Genomic DNA, 15,255 nt, shown 5'->3' on the forward strand with positions numbered 1-15,255 from the left:
CCCAGTATGGCGGCGTTTATTGCCTCTTGTGAAAAGGTCTATATCACACCTGTTTTCCTCCTGTTCAAATGAACGGCTCGACAAAATATTTAACTGTAAGTAGGTGAATGACCATGTATGTTGCTCTATATATTGAAGACTGTCAAGTGTTTTGCCACGTGAATCGTACTATTCAATAAACTGGTCTTGAAAACGCTCGCATGAACAACACCACGGGCACCACGCAGTTCTAAAAAAAAAAAAAACCGTAAATGCATATATTATTCAACAGTTGGTGTGAAACCTGACTGGCAAGCTTCCTTGCCCGAGCTCTCTCTATAACTTAGAAGTGCGGCAGCTTGGGCTAGTTGGTATGGCATGACGATAGTTATAGCGCGAGAACAAAACGACGACACAGAAACAAGTCTTTCGTGTCCTTCTTGTCTCTGTGTCGTCGTTTTGTTCTCGCGCTATAACTATCGTCATCCTCTCTCTATAAGTTTAGAATAGACAGCGGGTGTTATTTCTTATCTCGCATACTGCACACTCTGATGACAAGTTAGTTAATGTGACCTGAAGCTTAAGTATAATTAGCATTAGGCGCGTATAAGCAGCATGTACGCGTCGCCTCGTGTACTAGTTTAACAGATAAGGCGGATGAAAAGACAGACAACCTCGCCGTGTCGTGCACACTTTACAACACTCGGTTATCTCAATAAACATGTCGGAAAACTTGGTCTCACATTTTCGCCAGCACACGAGAAGAAAATTAAAAAAATAAGAGTTAAAAATTCATTTAATTAGCGCTCATGACAAATGCGCCCTATCTTTCAACCACTGTACACGATCTCTAACCTTGCACAACTTTTATCGTACAAAAGAGCCCCCCCCTCCTCCCTCCCACACACATACAAATATCCGTGCAACAACGCCATGTTTCAACATCAATAAAAATAAAAAAAACGCAACCTCTCGAGTCAGGGCTCGCGCGCAGACACACCAGTAGCACACCCACGGCTATTGTCTTTCGGTTACGTCCTGGTGCAGAGCAGTTCGGGTACCTGTTTGGGCCTGAGTGGAACATCGTAAAGGTGTGTTCGGTTGCCGCTGTAGCGCGTCCGCTGCAACGTGCCACCACCGCCGCCGAAGTCGCCGCCTGACGCCAGCCGACGTCCGGGCGACGTGCAGGACGACATCTCTTCGGCGACCAACGCCGACGACGCTGCGGCCGAGACCTGCGTGGTAGCGTACGGCGACGGATAGTACAGGGGCTCGCGTTGCGTGGCGCCTTCGTCGCCGGACGAGTCGCAGAAGTGCTGCTTGTCCTTGGTGTAGGCCGACATGGACATGCTATCAGTCTTGCGCACCGACTCGCTCGAATCTGCAAGGTAGAGGGGCAAGCGATTACAGGTGTATTAAAACCACGTCACGACCGCATTCTTTATTCTTTTACAGTTTCGTTCGACGAAGCTTAAAATATGCCAGAAAAATGTCTAAACGATATTGAATGGACCTAATTGGTTCCTATAGCTACAGCTGGTTAGAGAAGTGGAACTGGAAGCGAGGGACAAGAAAAGGACAAACAAACGCTAGCTCATTGACATCCTTCGCCGTCCCGCCTTGTCCTTCGTTTTAACGTAATATCGTTAAAAAGCTCGTTTCGCAGAAATTATGGTGTCGACGTTGGCATCGCTGGCAATGAGCGCAAAATTGGCATTGCCTGTGAGCGAAAATAAATGAATAAATAAATAAATAAATCGTTGTTTCGAGTGATAATTGAACCCAAACCTTCTGCACGGCAAGCATTTGTTTTACAACAAGGCCCCAGCAGTTCTGTAAGCTGCTTCATAAAAAAATAACGATAAGAATTTTTTGCAGTGGGAGGAGTCTTCTCAAAATCTTGCGTGGAAAAACCGTAGCAGCGCACCAGGCATCAAAACACGTGAATTGCGCTCCTGGTGGGTAGTCTAAAGCTGCGCACCAATTACAAAGTGCAAAGCTGCGCAGGTGCATATAGCGCCTTACGGACACGTAGCAGGTACTTCGCAAATTGGCAAAAGGAAGAATTATGGCGTAGTTTGCCCTTCGCAGCTGTACTTGCCGTATAGGCAAGCTACATGATAGTATAAAACGGCCAATATGCAATGCACACGAATGTTCCTTTCTTTGCAGCGCGGCTGAAGGCGATTGAAGGTTGAAGCTCAAGCATCCTCCAAGCTTTTAAGTGAGGGGAAATAAATTTTTGTGGTCATAGAAAAACCCAAATAAACACCCCCTGAAGAGAGTCCACCACAGTTGCTGGCCGCACCCATGCCGGTACTAGAAGACCAAGACCCTCAGCGAGTTCGCAGGCCTCCTGGACGGAAGAGCTAGAGTGAGAGGTCGAAACTTTCAAGGGCCCTCTCCCAGTCCTGCTCTGTACTGAACTTTTGCTCCACGTAACGCTGGATACTGCCAGAGCATGTGAGCGAGTGTGCAATTATCTGCCCCACAGCTAGGGTATCTTGGGCTTATGCCTTGAGCAAGCTGGCTGAACGTGCCGCGAGACGAGAATGGACCTGCTTGCAACACCCGGTGGGCTGACAACTGCGGACTAGTGCGTAGCCGTTCCGCTCTTCTAACCAGTGTCAGAAGAAGAATCGCGTGATAACACACAAGAGAGGGAGTGCAAGCGATGATGAATGAGGATGATGATGAGGACGAGAGATAGCAGGACAAACTGGTCCATGGGTGGCGCTGTTGATAGCAGCAGTGATCAAGTGGTTAGAGAATGTGTCTCTAGCATTACCCACTCACCGTTTTCTTCTAACTAGAAATTAATTAGTTTAACGCGACCTTGCACTTGGTCATGGCTTGGTAGGGTGGCTACTCGGATTTTTTTATCGAAAAGGTCTTCCAGCTCCTTCCCCCCCCCCTCCCGCTTTAATTTCTTATGTCTTTTACTCTCCCTCATTTATTGCCAGTGGCAGTTACAGATTGACAGAACAGTAGGCTGGCAACCGTATTGTATTTATTTTCTGAACGAGGGCCCTTTGCGGTCTTTCTGAAAAAATAAAAATCCCACACAACTCCCCGTAAAGAAAACCCTGAATAGTATGTGCTGCAGCCATATAGTTTGACCTAAAGTTCTGTGAAGACGTGCTCTTTATTCATCACCGCAGACGTTCATGGTTGCGCAATCAGCCCCTTTGCAATTGAGCCCTCGTCTCGGCAGCACTCATTCTCATGTCTTCATGTACTACTATACGCCATGTGTGTGAGCGAGAGAAGTATTCGCTTTTATTATACGGAGCAGGTCAACGCGGCTAGCAGTCTCCCCACATACCACAGCACGCTTTGGAGTGAAGCGAGCGCTCTACCACTCATTCAGTCATCTAGTAGACGCTCAGAGTACTAGCGTCGCTACGACGACAGACATGGGACAAGTCCCGGCCGTAAGCTGCTTTACATCTGAAACTGTTTTTTTTTCTTGTGGTACAAGAGTTTTTGCATACACATTACTTTGAAGAAGCGTGTTTTTCGGTATTGTAAGTCGGCCGATGCTAGCGTGATCTTCAATGTAATATAAAAATCGTTTTTCCTAATTTGTTCTACGAGATCGTGAATAAGCAGTCTGTGCTTGCCATATTATTAAGGGGTGTTCTCAGGATTTTCTATTGATCGCGTTACGGACAAGTGCCGTGGGCATGACCAGTAAAACTGCTGGAGGCTATCGGGGAATCAGGGATAGAAACCAGACAGGACATTTTTGCGTCATGTCTATCCCGTTCATGTTACTTTTATCATTGCTGTCGGACTACTCACATATGTGCTGCGTGTGGCACGTGTCGTAGACGTTCTCGCGCCTGCGCAGCACGATCACGACGCCCACGACGAGGCAGATGACGAGCACCACGACCACGGCGCACGCCACGGGCACCAGCACGGCTGGGTCGCGAAACAGGGACCCACCGCTCTCCTGGGACTGAGCAGCCAGGGGCGCCACTGTTGCTGCAATGGACCACGAATGGAAATGAAGCGATGTGGCCGTCTTAATTTCACCAAGCATCTTTCTTTATTCCCATCTCTCTTCCCGTGCATAGCGGTTGGGATGTCCTCACCGACGAGAGACAGATGTAGACTATGCAATTTTCGCTTACCCACTTTTGCCCTATCACAAGAATCTCATTATCTCTTTCCTTCCACGAGTGGCAGAAATTTTACTGTGTCTATTTACGCAATGCACTCAACGTCATAGCGCGCAAGACTGAATTTTTCGGGGGAATAGGTATTAGCATCAGGAAAACTTGCTTCTTTTTAAGCTCAAGACGCCGCTTTCTACGCTATTATAGCATAGCTAACAAGGTCTCAGACTTGGAGGACTCGGTAAATCACGGTAAAATGACCACACTGCGAAAGGCTGAGGTTACGAGAGAGACACATACACGGTGACGATTTCCGGCGATTGTTTTTGAGCATTCAGGAAATAAGCGCCAATATGATTCATATATGGCACACGTGTGATTTTCGCTACGTCATAAAATGGCGAAAGGACTGGTGCGTTCTATTTTTGTTTGACTTTCTCAGTAGGCCTGCCCTTGTTTAGTTCATTCTATTTGTGATAAGCTAGAAAAAATGCAACTATGGGGCATTTTTCGTAGATCATGAAGGTGTTCTCGTCAAAGTTTTAATGAAAAATTTTTTGTTGAAACGTACAGGAAGTTGTTGCCACAAAAATTATGCATGAATTTCAAAGAGCTTTTATGTTGTTCAGCGAACTTTATCTTAACATGAAATCGGGTGTAATGTGGTGTTTTTGTCAACGGTTAGCTGTCTCTAAGTACGTCTCTTGATTGAGTTTTGTTAACGGCTTCCTGTTAACTACCATCTATTTTTTAGTTAAGTGTGATTAATGAAAGGTATAGGCATAAAGGTGTGGATCCGGCAACTTCTGTTCCTTCACATAATAATATTATACGTAATGTGGTGAATGATTATAAAACAGTACAAAATTTACTCATGAATAAACATTCACAAATCTAATCCCAGTACTTCATTATTTATATGTCAGTGGGCATCCACATACCGAGTCATACCAGTGCTACAAAAGGGACAATATTGCTGCGCGAGCCAATAATTGCCTGCGCAACAGCAGGGTTCACGCGCAATAAATGTTTACACACTTGAGACGGTCACGCTCTACAGAGGAGTTCACCAAGGTTGACACAAGAGTCCCTGGGCATTTACACGCATTTTGAACATAGCATTGAACTAAAAAAACACGACAAACACACAAAAACACTGTCTTGTTTAAACAGTCTTCCTATTTGTATTGCCCCGCCGCGGCAGTCTAGTGGCCAAGGTACTCGGCTGCTGACCCGCAGGTCGCGGGATCGACTCCCGGCTGCGGCGGCTGCATTTCCGATGGAGGCGGAAATGTTGTAGGCCCGTGTGCTCAGATTTGAGTGCACGTTAAAGAACCCCAGGTGGTCAAAATTTCCGGAGCCCTCCACAACGGCGTCTCTCATAATCATATAGTGGTTTTGGGATGTTAAACTCCACATATCAAATCAATCAATCCTATTTTTATTGCTTAAAACGCGTATTTCAGTAACTCTCAATTGCACAAACGTCAGTTTAAAGACTATTTCAGAATAACGAACTTTTCGAATGCCTTGTGGTTTTTATGTGCATTCTATGTAAAAATCCTTCAGTAAAATGAATTTCTATATAGTGAATATTTCAGTTTGAACAAACTTGGTGTGTGGACCGGGGCTTCTTTTTGAGATTACCTCAATGCAGTTTTGCGCTCTTCAGCCCTGGCATAGTCGATGCGTGCCACCCCCCGAAAGCCCATCTGTCGGTTGCAGTGCACCATCGCTTGTGCATTAAGCGTCACACAGGCAAATCGGCCGTGCAGGAGACGAAACCAAGCCGCATGTGCAGTAGCTACTGAGAACTATTAGACTTGAAAACTGATTTCCCTGTTCGTCCGGAACCAGAAGAAGAAGAGTGTGATGAACAAGTTGTAATGGCTGAGGCACATTATATATCGGTATCTTAAGCCAAGGCTGTAGGATATATCAGAAAGTCGCAAGAATTCGTTATACTGCTATGGGCTGCGGCACAGGCAGTGCACAGAAAACATAGACTCTTTGGACAACTTTGTCTTGTCTTGTGCTTTAAGTGCACCTGTCATAACGAAAATGGCAGACTCTTTTTCAAAATAAATTTCATTTCCCTTTTGACTCGATATCTGCAGTCTACAACGCAGTTCCATATTCTAGTGAATATTCAATTTAGTTAACTTGAAATTAGGAGAACTGTTTCCTTGGGCGCCTTGAGGTTCTCTCAAGTGAGAGATCACTGTGTTAGGGTGGTATGACGCCCGCGTTTTGTTTATAAGCGAGGCGTTTGCATGTGCATCGCCTGGTGATCGAGTGGTCACTCACCTCCGCTGAGTGTGAGCGTGGCGACGCGGTACTCGACTTCGTTGGCGTCGGCATCGTTGTAGGCGGACACCATGATGTCGTACCACGTGCCCGGTGCCAGGTCGGTCAAGGTGACGGGAGACTGGGCCATCTGTATGTTGTTGGAGAGAAGGATCCAGTCCTGCTGCATGTGAGGCTTGTACTGCAGTACAAACGAGGTGATGGGACAGCCGCCGTCGCTCCAACCATCCAGGTTCACGGAGATGCACGTTGAATTGGCGGTGACGACGTTCTGCATCTTGTCCTGAGGGGGGATGGGCCCTGAGGACCGAGTAGGAAGATGAAAAACAAAAGGTTATGGTTGAGAGGCAGCACTAATTCCTTGACTATTATTAGTTTATGTTGGTTCGTTTGTCTAATTCTTGCAGTTTTCAGGATTGTTTGTTTCGCGGTAGAAACAAAGTGCAAAAAAAAAGAAAGAGAAGAGAACAAGGAGAAAGGAGAGAGGTACAGTTCTCACGGACACAAACATGATATAAAAACTTATTATAATAACTAATTTTTTATTTTGAAAGTCTGCCCCTAGGCATAATAATTTTCAAAAATACACATATAAATTTTCTTCATGTATGAAGTCTAGTAGAGAACGGGCGTGTGGTTCACGAAGCCAACACATATATAAACACGGGTATGATATGCGTATCTCTATAGGAAGCAAAGAATGGTGTTGTCAAGCTAAAATGATGACACTTTTTTTTGAAACCGCAAACAAACACGTCACTTCACTTATTAGATATGAGTAAAAGACTCAGCTTGCATTGCGTTAGAAACATGAAAGTAACATAGGCGTATTATGTTCGTGCCCGTTGTAACGCAGCGATGTATTACATCGCACCCTTCATAGGCGGGCACAAGGTTCCCCTTCAGGAGAGGGGAACAAAGCGAAGGTCCATTTCACCCCTCACTATTAAGTCGAAGCATGCCTGCCCCCTCCCTCATATGTGACTAGGGGGGGGGGGCGCCCACGGCCCCTCCCCCATGCGCACGCCTATGACAGACACTAATATATGAACATCTGAGACAAACCTTGCAGTCATGCGCGACAAGGAAAACCTACAAGCGGAGCGCGAAGTTACCATTTTCTCAGGCGCTCTCCTTTTATACTGACGATTCTGCGCTCTCTCTTAGGAGCTGCTATAGCATCAGCTGTTTGACGTCGAACAGCAGATAGTATACACTATTGGTGAATAGCAGGCATGTAACAAGATTGACGTTTGGATTAGATGCACTTCTTTCCGCGGGTTGCCAGCGCTAAAGAGTGAGCCACAATATTAAAGAGTGAGCCAGACTGGCGCACAGGAATCCCAACGCGAGAAAGCGATCGCGTTTCATCACGCTCGCTCACGTAACTTCTTTTCTCCGCGCCATTCATCCCTCCTTAACTTCCAATGTGCTCGTCGGGACAAGGGAAGGGAAAAAGTATTTGAAGCACGTGACAAACCCTGGTCAGTCCGCTTGGTCTCAATGGGTTCGAGAAATCTTGGTGAAAATCGATTAGTGAGATAAACTTTGATACCGAGGTCATTCAATGACTACTCCAAAAAGTGCTTTTTGATCCCTTTAAAAACTGTATTTTTACACAACCCTGCTTTAACTTTGCATTTTTTTCTTGCTTGGTGTGCTGCAGTAGATGATCGGAGTATTACTCATTCATTCGTTCGCTCATAACGTTCAACTTGTTCACACGGTTGAAGTGACAGTAGGTTCGAGTAAAAGAGAAACCAAATTATTCACGCAAGATTTGCCACATTGGCAAGTTGCCGATGGGACTTCTCAGCATCTTCCGCTTTGTTATCCCACGACTGGCCAGTGCCCAAGAGCCGTGCATTCATGAAGCCCTCATCATAGAAAAATAAGTTTCGTGAACATTGGTTGCAATAGAATAATTATGTCGCTAGGCGTCTCACCTCTTCCTGTCGTCTCGGCGCTGACAGTATCACTGGGTGCTCCTCTCCCTGCAGAGTTGAAGGCGGTGACGGTAATCTGGTAGTGGTGGCCGCAAACGAGGTTCGTCAGAAGGTGTTTGTTCAACTTTGAGTTGACTTGCGTCTCTTGCCACTCTCCGTATTCGCTCTTGTAATGCACCACGTACCCTGGAACGCATGACGCGCATAAGACGCGACTGTCAGCCTTCGTGATGCACAGAATCATACAATGGAGAAATTGAGCCACGATTAGGGACCCTTTTCACATCGCGCTTAATCACTCCTGGTGAACGTGCAGTACCTGTGGAGTGACTTTAGCCTTAATGATAAGACTTGATTACCACAATTTCACGTGTGCACTTTCGTGATAACAAATGCCAAGAATTATGAAGTACAGAACAGAAAATATGCTTGGAGTTTGCGTGCCGAAATCATGATGTGATTATGAGGCGCGTCGTAGTGATGAGCTCTATAAATTTCGACAATCTGGTGTTCCTAACGGGCACCGACATTGCACAGTACACGGGCCTCTCGCATTATGCTTTTGCCGAAATGTGACCACCAAGGCAGAAACAGAACCGTGGCTTTCGGGTCAGCAGCTAAGCACCATAACCCCTGTTACCACCACGATGAACGATCACTCAAACGAGCGTCAGTGTAGCACAGATATATGAGGAACCAACTTGAAAGTTACTTGCACAAGAGAGCCTCTGCTTTCCGCTCAGGCAGGGACGGAGGTTTAACCATTCGCACGTTCCGTTCACTACCCTGCACTGGGGGAAGGGATTAATTATAAGTATCTTATCTTGTATCTTATGATTACGCTATCCCCACACTTTAGAGATGCGTGCTTGAAACTTTGCTGATGTTGATATTAGCCTAAAGGATATTAGAAACACCGGGTTTTATAAGGGGTGACTCATGCTGCGACAGGTCTCATCTCCAGTTGAAGACAAATTCTGAAGAAAAACTAGCGCAATCCCGGAGGCCCTTCGAAGCCGCGCATTCATTGCAGTTTCTTGGGGACAGATTCATTGCAGCATTTGTTATAGAGTTGCTGCGCACTCACGCGCGGCCAAATTGTCTCACCGATAGCCACACACAGCGTCGCTGTAAAAGATGAGTCAGTGTAGGCAATAACAACATTTACACGTAAAACAGCAAATACATCTTTTTTTCTAAGATTGTCAGAACTACGCATGTATGTCTCACGATTCCTTGAAAAAAAAAGTGCATCTTTGGTCTTTCTGTGCCGTGGCCAGAGTCTATCAAGCCGTTGTTGAAGGAATATGAGGGTGGTGATGAGCAACAACCTCCATGTACGCTTGGCGTTACGTGCGATGATATAGTTAAGGCATGTGTATTGCACCAGGTTAGCCACTGATAAGGCCCCGTATCAGATGAACTACAATTAATACAGTTAAACCTGCTTATAACGAACCTCCATATAACTGATTCCTCGATATAACGAAGTGCTTCTATTTCCCGCCGTTGCTCAATAGAACCACATGTATTTGCGACCTCTATGTAACGAAGCAACAGCGGGAGACAACCTTGATATAACAAATTTTCGCCACGGCGATCTAGGAATTTTGCTCCGCATTTTGGGGTTTTGGTACGAGCATGCATCTTCCACGGCAGCCCCGCCACCGACGAAGCGCGAAGCGGCGGCGGTGGTGCTCATGGCGCACCAGGCGAGAGAGTGCGAGGCAGGCAGGCGGGCCTTGACTCCACGTGCAGGCGTTGCCGCTGTTCTCGTCGCCGCGGGCGCATGCGCGGGTGTGCCCGCTCCCCTCACAAAAAAAAAAAGAAAAAAAGAACGGCAGATCCCGCGTACAGTAGGAATCGATGATATGCGAAGCACGAATGAGGAAGGATGATAGGTGCTATGAGCGTTGCACGTAGTCATGTTTTGCATGAAATCCATATCATGATTATCATATTTGGACGTGTCATTTACAGTCATTGTCCATTCACGTCACATAATACCAAATTCGGTATATGTGGAACTGGTGAAACGGCCACGAGAACGCTATGAGCGTAACATGTAGTCATGTTTTACATCAAATGCATATTATGGTTATCAGGTTTGGACGTGTCATTTACCTTCATTGTCAATTCACTTTTCGTGATACCAAATGAAAGGTCAGGCAGGGGGTCGCAAATGGATAGAATTGTTCAAGCTACAAAGAATGTCACGCATGTATATGTACTAGAGTGGGTGCTTCGTTAGTACGGAACAACTGAAAACTGCAGCTGTTTATTCCTTACTCTGAAGAAACGTGTGTACCATCGTCGAGGGAAAGCTTCTTCGCCGCGTGTTTCCAGCTGCTCATCGAGGTGATTCCAGACAATAGGGCGTATTTTCTGCAGTGAAAGATAGGCGCCTCTATGAATATTTTGGCGTACTTCCGCTAAACATCGTCGCCGCCGAAGTACGTACAAGGTCACTGTAAATAGCAGTATTGCGAACGAACAGCCAACCTTCTGTTTTTATTCGGGTTGTGCGAAAGCTAAAGAGGCGTTACACCACGTGCCAGAGGCATTTCGCCATTGTTGCGAAACGGGTGTCACAGCTTCCCACCGCTGCCACCACTGTGGTGACTTTGGGGCAACGAGTCCGGACCGGAGCCGCCCAAGTCTCAGGAAAAGACGAGCACAGGAGCCGGAGCTGGCAATAGGAACGTTTGATAGTCAACATCTTGAAGGTATCGTGATACTACATGATTGATGGTAGCAACTTCTACATGAAGGTAACTGCATGTAAGCTTGATCTGAAGGTCTCGACGCTGTCTGCAGGAAAAAAAAAAATTGGCAGCGTATCCACGGAGTCAATGATGGAGAGTGGGGCGAAGCATTCGTCCATCCATTCGTTCTTGCTTCCATCCGTCCATGCGTCCGTCTGTGTGACCGTCCATGTCTGTAGCTTACAGAATGAGCTAAACAATAGGTGTGGCGGAGACACGGACACAGCAGTGACGCTTCGTGTGTAGTAGCTGTAAAATAGTTGTATTCCCACAGCGTGAGCATCAAAGAAAAAAAAGGAGGTGAATAGAAGAAGGGAAAGCTGTACAGAGTACAAGCAGGGCCCCACAGTAAATGGAATGAGAAGTAGCATAAACCAGGCAAGCTAAAAAATATCTTTTTCCCATTGAAATAAGCGTGAATAGAAGTTTAATAATGTGGTGGTGCCAACCTGTAATAGGTGTTTCCGTAGCCTCGGTGAATTTCCATTGCAGCTCGAGCGTGGAGGACGACTTCGAAGTGACGAACAGCTGCGGTGCCGGTGGGGGATCTGTGGACACAGACAGGAACTGATGAGATGTAAATTTTTGCACCATAACGACAACGACGAAGCAGTTTGAAAGTGAAAATGTGAATATTGTGCGAACCCTCTGCATACGAACATTTCTACTCTTTGTGCAATCGTGATTTGATTCTCGTGAGAAATATAATGTTGTCTGATGAATATGTGAATAATTGAAAGGTACCAAAAAAAAAAAGGGGAAAATGTTTCTATTTTACATAGGTTGCAGCATACAGGGGTTCCTTTACGAGTCGAGATTATAGCACCATTGATCTAAAAAAAAAGGAGAGTGACGACTACGTACACAACGAAATTACCGATGCATAGGAATGAAACAAAAATTTCTGTGTTCATTATTATTTTTTTACGTGAAGGCCAATACTACCTCAGGAAGTGTGCTGTTGATTTACAAATACATAGTGACTAGCCCAGTGAATATGGTGATAGCGCGAAGTAAAAGACTCCCAACAGGGTCACACTGTGATGGCACAACAGACGATACCTTCTTTAAAATGAGGTATAATAAGCATTGCAAAAAGAAGTGGTAAAGTTATTTACCACAGTGAACAGATAACCCAAGTTTTGTATTTATTAATTAATTATATACTCCCACTAGATTTTTTGTCTGTTCATGTGTTTCGCGATGATTTTCACTGCCTGTCCTTTTTCTCAATGTCGTTCAAAGGATTTCGAGGCCTGGTTTTTTAGCGAGGTTTCCTAAGAACGTCTGCATTCGAGATACGATTGACCTACACCGTAAACACGAACCATTCGTAAATATGTTCTCTGAAGATTCATGTATACTTATCGAAAATAGTGGGAAGCAGCCAGCTTCATATCTATTGCTTTCGCCTCGTCACCAGTGTATGACTGATATCTGAGCCAAGGTGCCGTACGGTTCGCCGGGAGCAGTCAGCGCTGTCTTGTGCTGGTGAGGCACGAAGACTTGACTGAATTGTTTTGGCTCGAAGCACTACAGAAGCAGAGAGAGCCACTCACTAAAAAAAAAAGCTTAAACCTAAATAACCAGAACATCAGCTCAAGCGGTGGTATAATATTGTAACAGCCATCTATATATGTAGAAATATAAAGAGCCTTAGCTAAATGAAACCTCGCTGCGAGGCTCATGCGCTATAGTGTGTGATTCACAGGCGAGTTATTCAAACAGTGGTGGCATCTCCACTTGACACATCAACACATGTTTTGTGAAAAGACCGACAGCATACGCGCTTTATGGACACATTCAGATAGCTCGAACCATACCAAGCGCACCCCATCCAGCCTGCGTCTAAAAACGTGTTTGCTCACCAAATTCGAGTGTCTGAACTGTGGCCTCCTCAGACAACGGGCCCGCCCCTTTGTTGTTGAAGGCCTGCACCACCACGGCGTACTGGGTGTGCCTCCGAAGACCGCGAATCTCGTACTCTTGCTCCTTCTTCTCCTGGCCCACACCATGTTCGCTGTCGTCCAGCTTGAGTGTTTGAAATTGAAACGTTTCTCTAGTATTTATCGGCCTGTAGCCCACGTGGAACCCCTTCAGCTGTCCGTGGTAGGTCGCTTGCAGCGGCGGCTGAAAGCAGTGGGGTGAAAAGAAACTGTCATTATTGTGTGTCCTAGATGATGCGTGGTTTTGAACGAACTTTCTGACTGCTAATGAAGCAAGACAATGCCAATTAATTAGGCAAGATTTGGCACTTATGAAAAAACCACAATTAATTAACAAAGCAAGACCCTACCAATTAACTGAGACAAGTTGTTTGACAAATGTTTAGAAAGTGGCCCAACTGCCGTGACTAAAGGGCGCAACTACACAATTGATCTATTTAGTCAACTCAATGTGTTCAGTTCAATTTCTTTAGGACATGATCTAACAATAGCAGCGGGTAAGAAATTGAAAGCAATTTTATGGAATATCGACAGGCTCTCATACAATATACACAGTGCAAAAATGCAGAAGTTCAGGGTAAAGCGGAGGCAAAAAGTGAATAGAAGTCGTCGAATAAGGAACGTTGGTAGAATCGACGTGTCGACAAGGTGTCTTCATCATGGGATGAAGACGAGTCTTCTTGTCGAAACGATGACACTTGTGAAATCGCCCCTTCGACCACTTCTCGTAGCTTAAGCAACGCAAGCAACTTAAGGAAGATGTAATGATCGGACACAGAAAAAAGGAGGAAGTGGAACAAGAAATGAGGCAGGGAGAAATAGGAAAGGGCAGTATAAAGATGAGAAAGAGAGAAGAGAGAGAATGGAAAGAGACGAGAAAACTGTCAGAGAGAGCAAGCGATTTTCTGTGTATTCTCACCTTCCACCGCACGTGAATGGTTTTGGAGCTTGTTGCCGTGACCCTGACTTCGTATGGAGAACCAGAAGGGGCTGAAAGCAAACAGACTCAGTGATTTTCTCATCCCTTAATGAGTTCTGAGTAAAAAAGCCATGTCAGTGGTAAAGTAAGCAAATGAAGCGGCTGAAAGACCTGTGTTCACGGTACAATTTTACTACAGGTATAAGTGTATTAGTTAAACTCTTCAAGTGATCATCTTCAACCAAGCGAGCCTTCATCATATTCTCGAATTCGTGAGCACACTGTCTCTTGAAGCAACGGGAACATTTGCGTCACCACCAGAGCATGCAGTGGTGCCCTCAAATAAGCCAGCGGGTAATGATGTACAACTGCTGATTGATACCTCACCGTATGCACATAAAGGCGCAAAGTTGAGTTGTGATACCTTCTTCGTCGGTGGACACCCGCACTTCCTCGCTCGGACCAGACTTGCCGACGGCGTTCTCAGCCACAATTCGAAGGATGTAGGACGTCCCGGGAATGAGGCCAGTTAGCGTAGCGCGGTTGCTGGGTGTGCCAGTTCGCATGCTCATGGGCGCTGACGTCACCTTATCTGCAAAGAACAGAGAAGGGCAACTCGCTTCGTGAACAACGAGCAAACAGAAAGAGTCAACGTAAAAACGGGCCTTCGTTTCTTGTTAGCTACTCAACGGTACTATTGTAGGCGACACTCGCTGAATGTATGACTGCTCATTTCTGGGCCCTATCCTAATGCTACAAAAGTGAAGTTATGTGAAGGTAGGAAAGCTATGCTTTATTGCATGGTTAAATATGCTACAATAATTTTTACGAAGCCCCTGCTGTTATCACATTTTTGATTGACTTCGTGACGTTATACGATAGTGAAATGACATTATGGGGCTTTCTTAGCTCTTTCTACATACTCTTGATAGACGAGTATAATTTGCTATTCTCCTTTGTGCGTATTTGATGAGTATTTTATGAAGCATCTTGCTAGTCAATCAGGCGTCCGAGATGTTTGGACAAGCATACTTTTAGTTGCTATGGAAAGATGTACATACTGTTCCCATTATGTTAAAACTGGCTGAATAATTCATACGAGACCCTCCTCATTGAATTCTTTTTTTTTGATGTAAATATTTTTCTTTGGTATGTATTCTTCTTGTGGTCAACTGTTACCATTTTGTCAATGAAGCAGGAGCAACCTCCAGATCGGACCGCCTCGAGAAATTTGTTTGACACGCGGTAGATTGACTGTACACTATTCGT

At 45.5% G+C, this 15,255-nt stretch overlaps 1 protein-coding gene across 3 annotated transcripts in view; it reads right to left on the reverse strand.

Annotated features, from left to right (window-relative positions):
- The window catches only part of LOC142774965 (cell adhesion molecule Dscam1-like), a 492,538-nt gene that overhangs the window by 13,593 nt on the left and 463,690 nt on the right, over positions 1–15,255 (reverse strand). For all 3 annotated transcript variants that reach the window (XR_012886599.1, XM_075876112.1, XM_075876103.1), the window contains exons 15-22: positions 14,411–14,578; positions 13,987–14,057; positions 12,990–13,251; positions 11,571–11,669; positions 8,357–8,542; positions 6,411–6,710; positions 3,784–3,969; positions 1,041–1,360 (exon numbers count right to left, since the gene is read on the reverse strand). Coding sequence is in view for 2 of the 3 variants with exons in the window: in XM_075876112.1 (XP_075732227.1) it covers positions 1,041–1,360; positions 3,784–3,969; positions 6,411–6,710; positions 8,357–8,542; positions 11,571–11,669; positions 12,990–13,251; positions 13,987–14,057; positions 14,411–14,578 (1,592 nt within the window). In the remaining variant the exon portion in view is untranslated. The remainder of the gene's footprint in view (positions 1–1,040; positions 1,361–3,783; positions 3,970–6,410; positions 6,711–8,356; positions 8,543–11,570; positions 11,670–12,989; positions 13,252–13,986; positions 14,058–14,410; positions 14,579–15,255) is intronic.

The sequence above is a fragment of the Rhipicephalus microplus genome, chromosome 2 (genome assembly GCF_043290135.1).
Source record: "Rhipicephalus microplus isolate Deutch F79 chromosome 2, USDA_Rmic, whole genome shotgun sequence".
NCBI classification, from domain to species: Eukaryota; Metazoa; Arthropoda; class Arachnida; order Ixodida; family Ixodidae; genus Rhipicephalus; species Rhipicephalus microplus.